This window comes from Engystomops pustulosus, chromosome 1 (genome assembly GCF_040894005.1).
Source record: "Engystomops pustulosus chromosome 1, aEngPut4.maternal, whole genome shotgun sequence".
In the NCBI taxonomy this organism is placed as follows: Eukaryota; Metazoa; Chordata; class Amphibia; order Anura; family Leptodactylidae; genus Engystomops; species Engystomops pustulosus.
In genome coordinates, this window is record NC_092411.1 from 67,929,399 (window position 1) to 67,944,706 (window position 15,308).

At 43.4% G+C, this 15,308-nt stretch overlaps 1 protein-coding gene across 2 annotated transcripts in view; it reads right to left on the reverse strand.

Annotated features, from left to right (window-relative positions):
- The window catches only part of TCTN1 (tectonic family member 1), a 31,377-nt gene that overhangs the window by 920 nt on the left and 15,149 nt on the right, over nucleotides 1–15,308 (reverse strand). Inside the window, exons 8-15 of one of the 2 annotated variants that reach the window (XR_011854313.1) lie at nucleotides 11,677–11,802; nucleotides 10,411–10,530; nucleotides 8,539–8,623; nucleotides 6,865–7,003; nucleotides 2,251–2,422; nucleotides 1,014–1,136; nucleotides 757–908; nucleotides 25–105 (exon numbers count right to left, since the gene is read on the reverse strand). Coding sequence is in view for 1 of the 2 variants with exons in the window: in XM_072143116.1 (XP_071999217.1) it covers nucleotides 765–908; nucleotides 1,014–1,136; nucleotides 2,251–2,422; nucleotides 6,865–7,003; nucleotides 8,539–8,623; nucleotides 10,411–10,530; nucleotides 11,677–11,802 (909 nt within the window). In the remaining variant the exon portion in view is untranslated. The remainder of the gene's footprint in view (nucleotides 1–24; nucleotides 106–756; nucleotides 909–1,013; nucleotides 1,137–2,250; nucleotides 2,423–6,864; nucleotides 7,004–8,538; nucleotides 8,624–10,410; nucleotides 10,531–11,676; nucleotides 11,803–15,308) is intronic. The other variant, XM_072143116.1, reaches the window with a different exon arrangement.

Genomic DNA, 15,308 nt, shown 5'->3' on the forward strand with positions numbered 1-15,308 from the left:
TTATATAGGTTTAATTCACATTACCTTGCTCACTGCCAGGAGCGTGTGGCAAGACCCCAGCGGAGATGGTAGCGACAGCAGCCTGTGTCATTCATCACCCCCTCCCTGCCAATGTATGAGAAGACACAGGCTGCAAACATGGCTAATGATTCAGAATACTGATAAAGGCATTTTTAAAATCGGCATAGCTTAGGCCAGTGATGGCAAACCTTTTAGAGACCGAGTGCCCAAACTACAACAAAGACCCGCTTATTTATCGCACAGTGCCAACACAGAAATTTAATTTGTGATTTACCGTATACTCCCTTCTCTGTCACAGTTTTCATTGATACCAGCACCTGAGGACACCAATAAAGCAGAAAATAGTCCCAGGTAGAGCTGTCACTTTAAAATAGCTCTGTGCACAGCAAGTCCTGGGCTGTCTGAGACTGCAGGAAGATACCTGGAGTCATCTCTGGTGATGGCCTGAGTGCCCACAGAAAGGGCTCTGAGTGCCACCTCTGGCACCAGTGCCATAGGTTAGCCATCACTGGCTTAGGCTTTTTAAACCTGTCACCTGTCAAAAATGACATTGTTGGTGACAAGTTTGCATTAAGGGTCTTATGATTAGAATGAATGCAGACTGACAACCATGGGGGAAGATGATGGCCTATTTAATTTGATTTTACTGCAAGAAGGGAAGAAACACGACACAATCATTTACAGTTCTCTATTAATATTTGAAGAGGCGAGACTGATGTCCCACTAATGTTTTACCTGTGCATTTATAGAAATGGAAGGAAGAAATCAAAGGGCAACTTAGCATCAATGGTCGGCTGAGCTTTGTAGCCAGGACTTGCTGGCTGTGACACGTCGACAAACGTCACAGCGGAGGAGATCTGTACAAATCTTACACCTTGCAGATTATTCTGTGAACAAAACATGTGCATTTAGAAGCCTTATACATATGTTTATGTAGCCATAATGAGCCCTTACTATACCAGAGGGTAGTGACCAGCTAGAGTCCTACTTACTGGGAAAGAAGCATAGGTTATTCTCTCTTCCACATTCACAATCTGTGCCTGTGGGTTCACCAAAGAGCCGTACTTTGTCCATTTCACTTTTAGTTCCAAAGAAACTGGGATTTTGCACATACCCTTAAATAAAAACACATTATAAGTAACAGTCTAAAAGAAAAGCACTCTACATGCCAAGCAAAAAAATCCTTTTTTTATAAACAGCTGAAAATTAAGGTTACATGCACCCAGGCCTAATATGCATCAATCTCTGATCTGAAAATGTGGATTGGACTGCCAGACCCATTTTCATGGACCAATTTTCAGAGCCAATGAAGCAAATGCATCTGTGAAAGTAATGGAGCATATGCAGCAAGTGCCGATTCCCCTAATGGACAAGAATCTGTGTAGGATGTGTAGATTTTCTAAGGGCGTATTCACATGAACATGTGCCCGCCGTACCGCAGCACAGCGGGCGCACCGGAGAGGAGGAGGGGCTGGAGATCTATGGCGCACGGCACCGCATAACTGGGAAAGAAAGGACTTGTCCTATGTTTTCCCCACGTACAGAATGCTATGCTGCTGCACTGTACCGCTCCATACCCCGCCGTGCACCCATTGCCGTGTCCCCAAATGGCCGTGTGAATATTGCCTTACAGTTATAAAAAGTAGCAAAAAAAAATTGTACTATTACTTTAGTACGATATGTAAAGCGCTACAGAATTTGATGCCGCTATATAAATAAAACTGTGTGGTTTGCTTTGGGGTATGTTCTTGGGCAGTACTTTTTTTGACATTGGTTTTCCAACTAAAAAATCTGTGTCAAAATCTAATTTCCAACGTGAATATTGAGGGACACACCCTGTAGACCACGGGCACACTGTTATGTTTGTTTGTGTTTTCTGTTTAATTAATTTCAATGGGTAAGAATTATGGGTAAACAGAACTTATGCTACCAAAATTTTCTATTGTATTAGGCTTCTTTCAGGCGAATGTTTGCTACGCCCCGGCTGGGGCCCGGGTGTAGCATACGGCCATCTGGAGAAGAGGAGGCGTGAGTAGTGATCATCACCCCTCCACTCTCCATAGGAAGCCATGCAGCGGGACACTGAAAGCATGCTCTATGTTTTTTCTGCCAACATTATGGTCCAGTGGACAAAACAGCCATTCAAGTTGTATTAAAATGTTTGTCTGAAAGGGGCCTTAATGTGTTAATAGTATGTAATTCTACTTTATTGGGACAAGGGAAATTTACCTGAACTGCAGCGTGATCTGTGGTAATGACATTAATAGGTACCCAGTCTAAAACATTTTCAGGCTGAGAATTTCCAAATTGTGCCACATAGTTTGGAAACTGTTGTCCTCGTAGCACGTTCAGAATGGCAGCGCCCGCAAGCTTACACAATTCAGTGCCAGTATAATTAACTCTAAAGGGGAAACCAAGAAAATGAAATGTTAATGTAGCAGAATCATATCATTTTAAAATGAATATTATGGTCAGGCTAGAAGCTGTGCAGATGCTTTGGTTGATAGAAAGCTTGGGCCACGGTCAATGAGAAACAATTTACTAAATATCAGCTCATTGAGATGCATCATGTTTTACATTCCTGGATTTGAGTTTCATAGTTTCATAGTTTATACGGTTGAAAAAAGACACTTGTCCATCAAGTTCAACCAAGGAAGGGAAGGGATTGGATGAGGAAGGGATTTAGGGGAAACAATTCTATAGAACATAACCATCAATGTTATTTAGGTGTAAAAAGGCATCTAGACCCTTCTTGAAGCGCTCTACTGTCCCTGCTGTGACCAGCGCCTGAGGCAGGCTATTCCACAGATTGACCGTTCTCATAGTAAAAAAGCCCTGTCGCCTCCGGTGATTAAACCTTGATTTCTCCAAACGGAGACAGTGCCCCTCGTCTTTTGATTTGATCTAATCTGAAACAACTTACCACCATATTTTTTGTATGGACCATTCATATATTTAAATAAATTAATCATGTCCCCTCGTAGTCGTCTCTTTTCCAGACTAAATAAATCTAGTTGTTTTAATCTTTCCTCATAACCAAGACCCTCCATACCCCTTATCATTTTTGTGGCTCTACGTTGAACCCTCTCCAGCTCCAGCTTACAGGCCTGTAATTGCCAGGCGAAGTTCTAGAGCCCTTTTTATATATTGGCACCACATTTGCCTTGCGCCAGTCACTTGGCACCACACCAGACATTACGGAATCCCTGAAGATTTTAGCCAGCGGTACAGCAATAACAGAACTGAGTTCTTTAAGAACTCTGGGGTGTAACCCATCTGGTCCAGGAGCTTTGTACACATTGATTTTATTGAGCTTAGATTGGATAATGTCTACATTTAGCCAGTCTAGTATATTACAGGGTGCATGACCTGCACTGGCACCACCCACGTCAGAAGTTCTCTCTTCTATTGTATAAACGGAGCTAAAAAACCTATTAAGTAACTCCGCCTTCTCTTGGTCTCCAGTCACCGATGCCCCATTTTCAGAATAAAGGGGTCCAACCTGTTCTGACCCATTTTTTTTTGCGTTGATATACCTAAAAAATTTCTTGGGATTTGTTTTGCTATCTTTAGCCACCTGTCTTTCATTTTGTATTTTGGCTGATTTGATTTCTTTTTTACAGATTTTGGTAAGTTTTTTTGTAAGTACTGAAAGCCTCTGGTGACCCGTCAGATTTATATTTTTTAAATGCCCTCTTTTTCTCATTAATTGCCCTTTTAACTGTAGCTGTAAGCCACGCGGGGTGTAATCTAGCCCGTCTATACTTGTTACCTATTGGAATAAATTTAGAAGTATAAAAACCCAGGATAGATTTGAATTTCTCCCATTTAACATTAGTATCACCATGTGACAGAATCTGATCCCAGTCTATATCCTCTATTGCAGCCCTGAATTTTTGGAAATTAGCCCTCTTAAAATTCAAAGTTTTTGATTTTCCCACCTGTTTCTGCTTTTTAAAGTTTAAGAGGAAAATAATTATATTATGATCGCTGTTCCCAAGGGGTTCCCTGATACTGACATTTTGGACAATCTCCTCATTGTTAGAAATCACAAGGTCCAACAATGCGTCACCTCTTGTGGGATCTTCTACAAGCTGCACCATAAAATTATCCTGAAGAAAGTTCATAAAATGTCTCCCCTTCATAGATGAAGACGAGCCCTGACCCCAATTTATATTTGGAAAGTTAAAGTCTCCCATTATCACTACGGTCCCCTCCTGTGCAGCCCGCTCCATCTGTTTATATAGGTGTCCCTCTATTTCCTCAGAGATGTTAGGGGGTCTATAAATTACACCAAAAATAATTTTCTCAAAGCTCTCTTGGCTTTGAATTTCCACCCACAAAGTTTCAGCCTCCTCACACTCTGAGACCACTGACTCATTCACAATCGCTTTTAAGTCTCTTCTGACATACAGACATACACCACCTCCCCTCCTATTTGCCCTGTCTTTCCGAAAGAGTGTAAAACCTTGAATATTAACAACCCAATCATGCGATGCATCGAGCCATGTCTCTGCTACACCAACAACATCTAACTGTTCCTCTAATATCAGAGCCTCAAGCTCGCCCATTTTGCCTGTGATACTTCTGGCATTTGTGAACATACAATTTAATTTTCCACAGTTATTTATGTGATTTAAAGTAATTTTACTGGCACATATATCCTCACCACTGTTCTGCAACTTGTGGATCTCCTTATCCACTGCCTTAGGCCCCCATACACAGCCCACATCACCACCCACCAACATAACCTGCCCCCTCTCTGACCTGTCTACCCCTTCAGTGTCTTCCTTTTCCTCCTCCCCCGATCCTAGTTTAAATACTCTGCCACCCCTGCTAGGATCTTCTCCCCCAGCACAGCAGCCCCCCTTCCACTTAGGTGCAAGTTATCTGCAGAAAACAGCTTGTACCCCAGTGAAAAGTCAGCCCAATGCTCTAGAAACCCAAATCCCTCTGCTCTACACCAGGATCTGAGCCATGCATTTAACTCCCTGAGCTCCCGCTGTCTGCTTTGTGTAGCGCATGGCACAGGTAGGATTCCGGAGAATACTACCTTGGAGGTCCTTTCCTTAAGCTTTGAACCTAATTCTTTAAAATTATTCTTCAGGCTCCTCCACCTACCATCTATTCTGTCATTGGTACCAACATGGACCACGACAGCTGGGTCATCCCCAGCCCCACCCAGTAATTTATCCACCCTTTCCACCACATGCCGAACCCTGGCACCAGGGAGACAGCAAACCATTCGGTTGAGGCGGTCTTGGCGACAAATAATTCTATCAGTCTTCCTGATTATAGAGTCCCCTACAACCACTAGCTGCCTTGGCTTGCCTGCACTCCCATCCACCCTACTACTAGCTGGTCTGCTCCCCCGGCTGTGAGGGAGAGCAGAATCCGCTAGGGCTGCCATTTCTGACACTGACGTCCTTACATCATTGCACAATTTTGCAATTTTGCTTGGATGTTCAGAGTCAGAGTTGGCCTTCCTTTTCTTTGTCCCCTTCCTACCCCCTCTATTTACAGTAACCCAGCTACCCACCTGGCCCTGCTGGCTTTCCTCTCCCCCCTCCACTTCTACCCCGCTTATTGCTTGCTCAGTGAGCAGCATACTCCTCTCAAGATTGTCAATTGCTCGCAGCCGTGCAATATCTTCCTCCAGATCTCTAACACGAGCTTCCAGTAGAAAAATATGGGCACATCTGTCACAGCGGTATTCACCCTGGAACTCTTGCTCCAGCAGTGTATACATGCGGCAGAGTGTGCACTGGAGCATACCACCAATCTTGCTAGCCATATCCTAGTAACAAAACTGTGATGAGTATATAAATCAAGAGATATAAAATGTAGGTTACTTACAGTTCTGTGGAATTCTCTTTTTCAAACTCCGCTTTTTTCAACTCCACTTAAGTTCACTAGCCACTTAGAATCACAAGCCAAAACTGAGCGAGCTCAAAAGTGAGTTGCTAGACCTTAATTTATCAGGTGTGAACACTAATCCCTCCTCCCAATTAGCAGACCAGGCAAAGAAAGGAAAAAAAAATCTATTTAAATTGTGACACTAAGAAAAGTGCCTTGCTATTACCTATATACACAGTCCACAATCACCCAAACAACAGATTCACTCTTAACACACACAAATCTCTGCTTTTTTCAACTCACTTAAGTTCACTAGCCACTTAGAATCACAAGCCAAAACTGAGCGAGCGAGTGGAAATGCTTTTCTTTTTTTTTGGTCAATTTTTCACTTCAGACAACTTACTCCTGATTTATCATGTGAAAATGTGATAAGCAATTTTATTAAAATGTGACTAGTAATATTTAACAAACTCTGGAAACATGAAACAACATACAACCATTAAATAATGAAATATATACTTTTCAAGTCAAACAACCTAAGGAAAGGAAGTAACTGTTCCTCTCAATGCTTATGGGGAACAAACACATTGCATAATTTCCATCTATTAAAGGGTTTTTCCCATGAAACGGATAGGGCCTAACTGGCTGATCGGTAGGGGTCTCAGTAATGAGACCTCTACAGATCACTAAAACGAGGGGGGAGGGGCGATGTACCCCTGTCGGTCCCTGAGATGAGCAGAGCAGCTTGGCAAACTGCGTCTGCTCCATAGAGATGAACGACCTGCTGCTCCGTTCATCTTGGGGAGTGACGAGGAGTCCGACGTAGGTACATTGGACCCCCCCCATTCTCGTGATCTGTGGGGGTCTCATCAACAAGACCCCCATCCTGTGGAAAAGGACTACCTCGTGGGAAAACCCCTTTAATAATAAAGACACTCTCAAATTCTCCTGTATTCGCATTAAAAGTCCAGTATAAAGTTTCCTTACTGTAATCTGCAGCCGGACATCATGTTATAACCAAAAAGCACGGGCGTCCTGCTTCCTTCCTCTGCTAAACAGTTTGGATCACTGGAGCTCTTAAGCAGAGTCAGTTGCCCATATCTGTTGGTGCTCTGAATAATACCTGATTTATACACGCTTGTTAAGGAGAAGACACACATGACCATCATATAAAGTACTGTACTGCAGTTGCCCAGCTCTGTCATAGTGCAGTGATGCACAGAGTTCCCACTATATTATGATCAGGTGCCATAGACCTCAATGAGGGCCATTAACTGGTTGCAAATTGTGCTTTAGTCTAGGGCAGTAATGAAGTGTGAGTGCCCAAACTGTTAACAAAACCCACTTATTTTTCGCAAAGTGCCAACATGGCAATTAAAGCAGTAACTTGTAGCTCCCCGCATTGTCAGATGTCAATCCTATTGGCTTCCTGTGGAAACAAATACAGTAGAAAGAAGGAGGGGAAATTTGGATTATCATTGTAGCTTCCCTCCAGGGTCTCCTGAAAAGGAAGAATGATGGGGCCTAGAGCAGGAGCTCCAATGTTAGTCCAGGTCTGTCCACATCCCTACCTTCTTTCTCCTCCTGCAGGCCAAGATAACTCAGGATGTTACACTTTAACCTGTGAATGTGACTGCAGAGAAGCCTGGAGCTTGGTATCTATCTGGTGTTTGCCGGATGATGGGAGGAGATTTCAAAGATGGGTTTTAAGAGCATATCATGGGGTCATATATATGGCCACAAGTTTGTACCGCACCGTACACACGGAAAAGACAGAACATGTTCTATCATCTGTGCTCTATTAGGTCTGGAAGACATTTATTCCTCTATATAGCTATTGTTTTATATTTTCTATCCTGCTTAAAATATAATGATTTTCAGAATGTCTTCATTTTCCTTAATAAAAAGTGTCATAATCTCCTCAATGATTACAAATTCCTGCTCCTGTGTTGCTTTGCCCGTCCTGGCCATGTGATGGACACGTCTCGACATAGTAGATCATTAGCACTTAATCCAATGTGGATTTTTTTTTTTTTTTTTTACAGCTGAGATACATTTGGACATCATTATTTTATTTTACATCCCCTTTAATAAATGGAAGGGGATTTTAGTAATATTCTAGAAGTGACAGGTCTTTTCAATACCCATTGTGGCTTCAGGTTTAAGACTAGGGAGCAGTCTCAAGTTGTGCAACTTTTGACATTGTTGTACTTCTAGTAGACCTTTCACCTCAATCCATAGCCGGTTGTGGAATTGTGCTTTTAATAATGTATTTAGTAAATAGAGATAACTACATGGGTGCGTGTTTGCACTGAAAGCACAATGGCCATCACCACCAATCGCAAGTGGAGAAAGAATCAAGTTGAAGAGCCTAGTTGTCATGGATAGAATAGCATACTTACAGCACTCGTAGGAGGTACCAGCCCATCTGGACAGTACATGGCCGACATGTATGATTGCTTATATTTCCCTTACAGTGACAGTTTCAGGGATAAATTTCAGCAGATTTAGAGAATAGATGATTGTGAGGACAACATCAATTCAATATATCACATATGTCCAACCAGATTAAACCTAATAATCTTGCAAACAATAACACCAACCATGTAACCCACAAAGACGGAACAATTATATTACTTAGACTTCAAATTTAGAAAGGATATTGTGACAATTTGAAGCCAGCGACCACAGGAAGCCCAAATACATAGCCTGGATTCCCGCTGAGAGGGCTGGGGGCGGTGCCATTCTGTAACAGAACAGAGGGTTAATGCTGTGGTTTGATGGATAATTCTTTGGTCAATAAGACATTGTTGACTGTGTTGCTTTAGCATTTCCCATTCTTTCAGCTAAGAACATGGTATTTACACCAGACACACAATCTGTACCAACGGCTTTGAGCAATCGGCAACTGTTTCTATGTCAGGTTAATGATTTGACAGGGAAAACTATATAGAATACTAATCCTCCATTAATCACCTGATATCTCAGGTGAGAAGAACAGCACTGGAAAAGCCGGTCTCCTGTAAAGTGCTCTCCCTTGCACCAATGTTCAGTCGTACGTTTTCCAAACAGAAGCACAAAGTAACAGCTCGTAAGCCATAAATGGTAATCCTACTATAAAACTATCAGTACGATCAGTAATCATGATATAAAAGACATTAGGATTCTCCAAGCAACCCTGATATTCAACACCCGGCCCTTACAGTAGTTATATCTACTATAGTGATATCTGCAAATCCAAGCCTCTATATATAAAGAGAAAATTTCATTTTACTGTGCAAGAATTTGTAGGATTAAGCCGTATTCTAGTATTGCCAATTTACTACAGTCTAAGATGCCTGGCTATATAACCTGGCTATAATTTCTTGTCGCAGCATGTTAGCCAGAATCCTATACCCTTGGAAATTCTCTTGCCTTGAAAGAAGGAAGGAGGGAACATCACCTATAGTGAGCTGCAGTCTATGCATGCTGTGTATACGCCGCACAACTAACCAGCACTATTGAGGGCACGGGAACCGCAACCCTGTAACATTGTTAAAATATATATAAAGAGTGCCAGGGAGTGCGACCACAACTGGGCCTGCGTTTCTCAATATTTAAAAGAACTGCACTGTCCCTAGTGCTGCACCAACACTGTCCGTCAGGCTGTGGTACTTGTAAAAGAAAAAGGGGGCACTTGGAACAAAATTAGGGGGTTACCTGGCGATAAAGAGGTGGCGCTTGACATAAAAAAAAAAAAGGATATCTTATAGTTATATTGTTTATAACGTGCCGGCTCCTTTGGAAACTCCAGGAGTCTTCGGATAAAAGGCAGGCTTTTTTTAATAAGAGGGGGGCCCTGTAAGGAATCTTGCCCCAGGGCCCAGAGGACACCAGTGGAGACTGCTACCCTAATATTGACTCAATGGGGCACATCTACTTACCCGTCCAGGAGTTCACAAAGTAGGGAGTGTCCGATGATAATGCATTCTGGCGCGATTCACTAACGTGCGCCCGATATCCTGCATGTGTCACTCCCCCAATTAGGTCCATCGGAGTTCACCTTCTTCCCGATGTATGTAAGTGCATCGTCTTGGGACACAATTTGAATCTTAAATCCCGTTCTCAGTCCAAATCAGATTTCTGTCGCATGAAAGCCAGCTCGGCTGCGCCACAATGCGATCGCATGCGATACAATCCCCAGTTAGATATTTGTCACAGCCGCGAAAACCCCCAAAACGTTGGAAAATCCAACGAAAGTGCGACCGCTGACTCTTAGTAAATAAGCCCCTATGTTTTAGTATTTCAATCAGTTTTTGCACATATATTGTTGTCATGATAACTACTGTAAGTACAGAAATAAGTGTACCACTGACAGCGCTGCTTCGGGAGAATGTGCAGGAACAACCCCCAAGTAAATTTCAAGGAAGAATATCAGAAGAAAGGTACAGAGAGGAATTATAAGAAAAGATGCTTCACACGGTTCATTTTCTAAAAATAGACAAATCAGGAGAAGAGGCTGGTGCTCTTTAGATAGAATTCAGTATTCTGTACCTCAATGAAACGTATCTGGAAGTTCTGCTGGACGCTGTTCTTATTAATGGCTCCAAGAATAAAAGACCCAGCAATGTTAGTGATTTCACCTTTATCGGTATATGTAACGGAGTAGCTTCCCTGGGAAGGAGAAATAAGTGAGCGCTATGTAAAATAAACATCACTGCTCATGTCATACAAGCATCAGGCCTGAGAAGAGGAACTTTCACCTTGTATTTCTCATACATTCCCCTGTACAGATGAAAGCGCAGGATGTTTGTGCAACAGCCTCATGCTATAGTATACAATCCTTTGTTAAAACTTTCCAAGTTCCTCTGTCACAATTTTCATGCCTTTTTACCCCTTTGGGGTCTCTAGGACGTGGCCCCATTTTCCAAATCTGCCACTATAAGAGGTCACAGCTCTGGAACATATCCAGGGGATTTAGAGATTCACTACTTCAACTTAGTTTAAAAATTCGGATGCTATCTTTTGTGTTAGTTGTGTTTAGTTATGAAAAAAATGGAAATTTGGAAAAATTCTTTATTTTCAAAGTTCTAAATTCTCTACTTTTTATTTAGATGGTCATAGCACCCAAATAAATTCATAACAAAGATTTCCCAAATGTCTGCTTTATGTTGCCATGGTTTTATAAGATTCCACACATTTTGCTAGAATGTTTTGAGGCTCAGAATTTGGGGGCCATTTTTCACATTTTTTGGAAAATCACCAAAACCCGTATTAAGATGGACCTGCTCGACTACACCCCTCACCATATGAAAAAGCACTTTTAAAATGTTTTACAGGGGTTAAAACAAAATGGAGGTGCGGTCTACAAATTGTAATATTTTTTGACAATAGTATATTATTTTTATTCTATGGGTCACCACGATTACGAAAATACCTCATTTATGTAGATTTTTAAAATTATTATTTTGCTATTTTACTGAATAAAAAGTAATTTGGCGAAAATGTTATTCATTTTAGAATCACCCTCTTTTCATATGCATAACTTTTTTATTTTTCGTCTGACAAATCTGGTTAAGGGCTTATTTTTTGCAAGAAGTGTTGTTCTTCTCAGTGGTCTTATTTTGGGGCGCGTAACATTTTAAATATCACTTTAAAGCACTTTTTAAATAAAAGAAAATCCAGTGGGGTGTATTACAACAGCGTTATCTCTATAGTGTCAGAGGAAAACTGCCAGATGCCTCTTTTGCCACTTATCTTGGGTGATAAACAAAGAATCAAACTCTCCCTCAATGCCAAGGTAATTTTAAGAGTACTTACCCCGAGAACAACATCATTACAAACCCCCGTAGTCGTGTCATAGGAAGGAAAATAGTCACCAAGATTTCCAGGAAAGACAGAACCATCCACAGTGTGTATTGTAATGGACTGAAGAGTCACATTAATCTGTAATCATAAAAAAAATTATAAATAGGTTTTTCTAAGATCCTGATAGTACACAAGGTACTACTGTGATGAAACAATGACATGCTCATTATGCAGGGCACTTGGCTTATAAGTGACTAGGAAATGAAAGAAGCCCTTTAAAACTTTTTTAAAGGACATCTATCACCAGATCAATGATTGCAAAACCAAGCACACTGACATACTGGTGTGTGCGCCCCTCTGGCAGGACCTGCTCTTCTTTTAGCTTCTTATGCCCTAGTTTTTAAGAAAAAAAAGCTTTTAAAAGTAAGCAAATGAGCCTGAGGGGCTCCAGGCTCCATGGGAGTTAATGGAGCCTGGAGCCCCTCAGTCTCATTTGAATAATTTTCAAAGCCCCTTTTTCTTAAAAAAAAGGGGCATAAGAGAGCAGGTCCTGCCAGAGGGGGCGCACACCAGTATGTCAGTGTGCTTGGTTTACAATTCTTGATCTGGTGATAGATGTCCTTTAAATAGATGACAAAGGAACAAACGTAAACATGTGGACAAAGTTATCAACTTCCTGCCATTACAGAAACAAAAGCAATTAACTTCACCCACTAATATAACATTTTCATCCACTGAAAATCAACTAATGTGATGTCTTCTTTGCAGTAAACGAACCCCTTCACCCATAATCACACACATAACATCTGCAAAGAGTTTGTATGTTCTCTCTGTGTTTGTGTGGGTTTCCTCCGGATCCTCTGGTTTCCTCCCACACTCCAAAAAATACTGGTAGGTTGATTAGATTGTGAGCTCCATTCGGGACAGGGACCGATTTGGCAAGCTCTGTGTGATCTGTGCGCGCTATATAAATAAAGGAATTATTATTTATATGTATACAGTGGGTACAGGTATGGAGTACAGTGTGTACGGGTATGGAGTATAAGCCCGAATTTTCAGCACAAATTTTGTGCTGAAAATTCCCCACTTGGCTTATACTCACATATATTAAAAAAATAAACTGACTACTCACCATTCTGAGGGCCGTCGGAATGGTGAGTAGTCAGTTTATTTTTTTTTACCGGCAAGCTATACCCCACAGGGGGCAGGCGGGCTATACCCCACAGGGGGCAGGCGGGCTATACCCCACAGGGGGCAGGCGGGCTATACCCCACAGGGGGCAGGCGGGCTATACCCCACAGGGGGCAGGCGGGCTATACCCCACAGGGGGCAGGCGGGCTATACCCCACAGGGGGCAGGCGGGCTATACCCCACAGGGGGCAGGCGGGCTATACCCCACAGGGGGCAGGCGGGCTATACCCCACAGGGGGCAGGCGGGCTATACCCCACAGGGGGCAGGCGGGCTATACCCCACAGGGGGCAGGCGGGCTATACCCCACAGGGGGCAGGCGGGCTATACCCCACAGGGGGCAGGCGGGCTATACCCCACAGGGGGCAGGCGGGCTATACCCCACAGGGGGCAGGCGGGCTATACCCCACAGGGGGCAGGCGGGCTATACCCCACAGGGGGCAGGCGGGCTATACCCCACAGGGGGCAGGCGGGCTATACCCCACAGGGGGCAGGCGGGCTATACCCCACAGGGGGCAGGCGGGCTATACACCACAGGGGGCAGGCGGGCTATACACCACAGGGGGCAGGCGGGCTATACACCACAGGGGGCAGGCGGGCTATACACCACAGGGGGCAGGCGGGCTATACACCACAGGGGGCAGGCGGGCTATACACTACAAGGGGCTGTCAGGCTATACACTACAAGGGGCTGTCAGGCTATACACTACAAGGGGCTGTCAGGCTATACACTACAAGGGGCTGTCAGGCTATACACTACAAGGGGCTGTCAGGCTATACACTACAAGGGGCTGTCAGGCTATACACTACAGGGGGCTGTCAGGCTATACACTACAGGGGGAAGACAGGCTATACACTACAGGGGGCTGTCAGGCTATATACTACAGGAGCCTGGCTGGCTATATACTACAGGAGCCTGGCTGGCTATATACTATAGGGGGCTGGCTGGCTATATATTATAGGGGGCTGGAAGGCTATATATTATAGGGGGCTGGAAGGCTATATAATATAGGGGGCTGGAAGGCTATACACTACAGGGGGCTGTCAGGCTATACACTACAGGGGGCTGTCAGGCTATACACTACAGGGGGCAGACAGGCTATACACCACAGGGGGCAGACAGGCTATACACCACAGGGGGCAGACAGGCTATACACCACAGGGGGCAGACAGGCTATACACCACAGGGGGAAGACAGGCTGTACACTACAGGGGGCTGTCAGGCTATACACTACAGGGGGCTGTCAGGCTATACACTACAGGGGGCTGTCAGGCTATACACTACAGGGGGCTGTCAGGCTATACACTACAGGGGGCTGTCAGGCTATACACTACAGGGGGCTGTCAGGCTATACACTACAGGGGGCTGTCAGGCTATACACTACAGGGGGCTGTCAGGCTATACACTACAGGGGGCTGTCAGGCTGTACACTACAGGGGGCTGTCAGGCTGTACACTACAGGGGGCTGTCAGGCTATATACTACAGGAGCCTGGCTGGCTATATACTACAGGAGCCTGGCTGGCTATATACTACAGGAGCCTGGCTGGCTATATACTATAGGGGGCTGGCTGGCTATATATTATAGGGGGCTGGAAGGCTATATATTATAGGGGGCTGGAAGGCTATATAATACAGGGGGCTGGAAGGCTATAGACTACTGAGGGCTGGCAGGCTATATACTACAGTGAGCTGATGGGCTATATACTACAGGGAGCTGGCAGGATATATAATACAGGGAGCTGGCAGACTATATACTACAGGCTTATATTCAAATCGGTTTTCCAAGTTTTGGTGGTATTACGAGTATATGCGGTAGTCTAAATACTTTCTGTACCCACTGTATATACACAATATAGCAGTATTGTGTAGGAATAAACAACCTAGGGGGACTGATAATAATAGTAAAAAAGACATTTTTTACTATTTAAGATACACCCAACTTTATCACTATGATAAATATGATGAACTACAGGAACAGAAGATGCAGATATAGATTAGCCAATGTAAACATCAGTATGGCTTTTGCTGTAGTGAAAATTAAAACCAAAATAATGCATTGTGCAATGGTCATATTGATATATTAATGTGTAGTGTTTCGGGTAAACTGCGACTATTGGGAGATTTATGCGAGTAGGGTTTTTTTTTCTACTGATTTAAATTTTTTCTGTATGCATGTATCTCTTACAAGGTCATTAGAGGCCAGTGGGGGATATTTCCATGTTTCCTCCTTTTTTATTGGGACATCTATAAGAACAACCTGACGGGAAAATATACTAACTAAATGCTGTTTTCCTATATAGTGTACAGTGGGTGTCAGATTCAGGATTTCTGGCACACGTTCTTCATGAATCTGGCAACCGATTTATAGCTCTGAGTGCACCGTTTTTTTGGGGTGCACCTTTAACATGGGGCATACGACACACTTCTGTCGGACTTTGCATGTTAAATCTGCC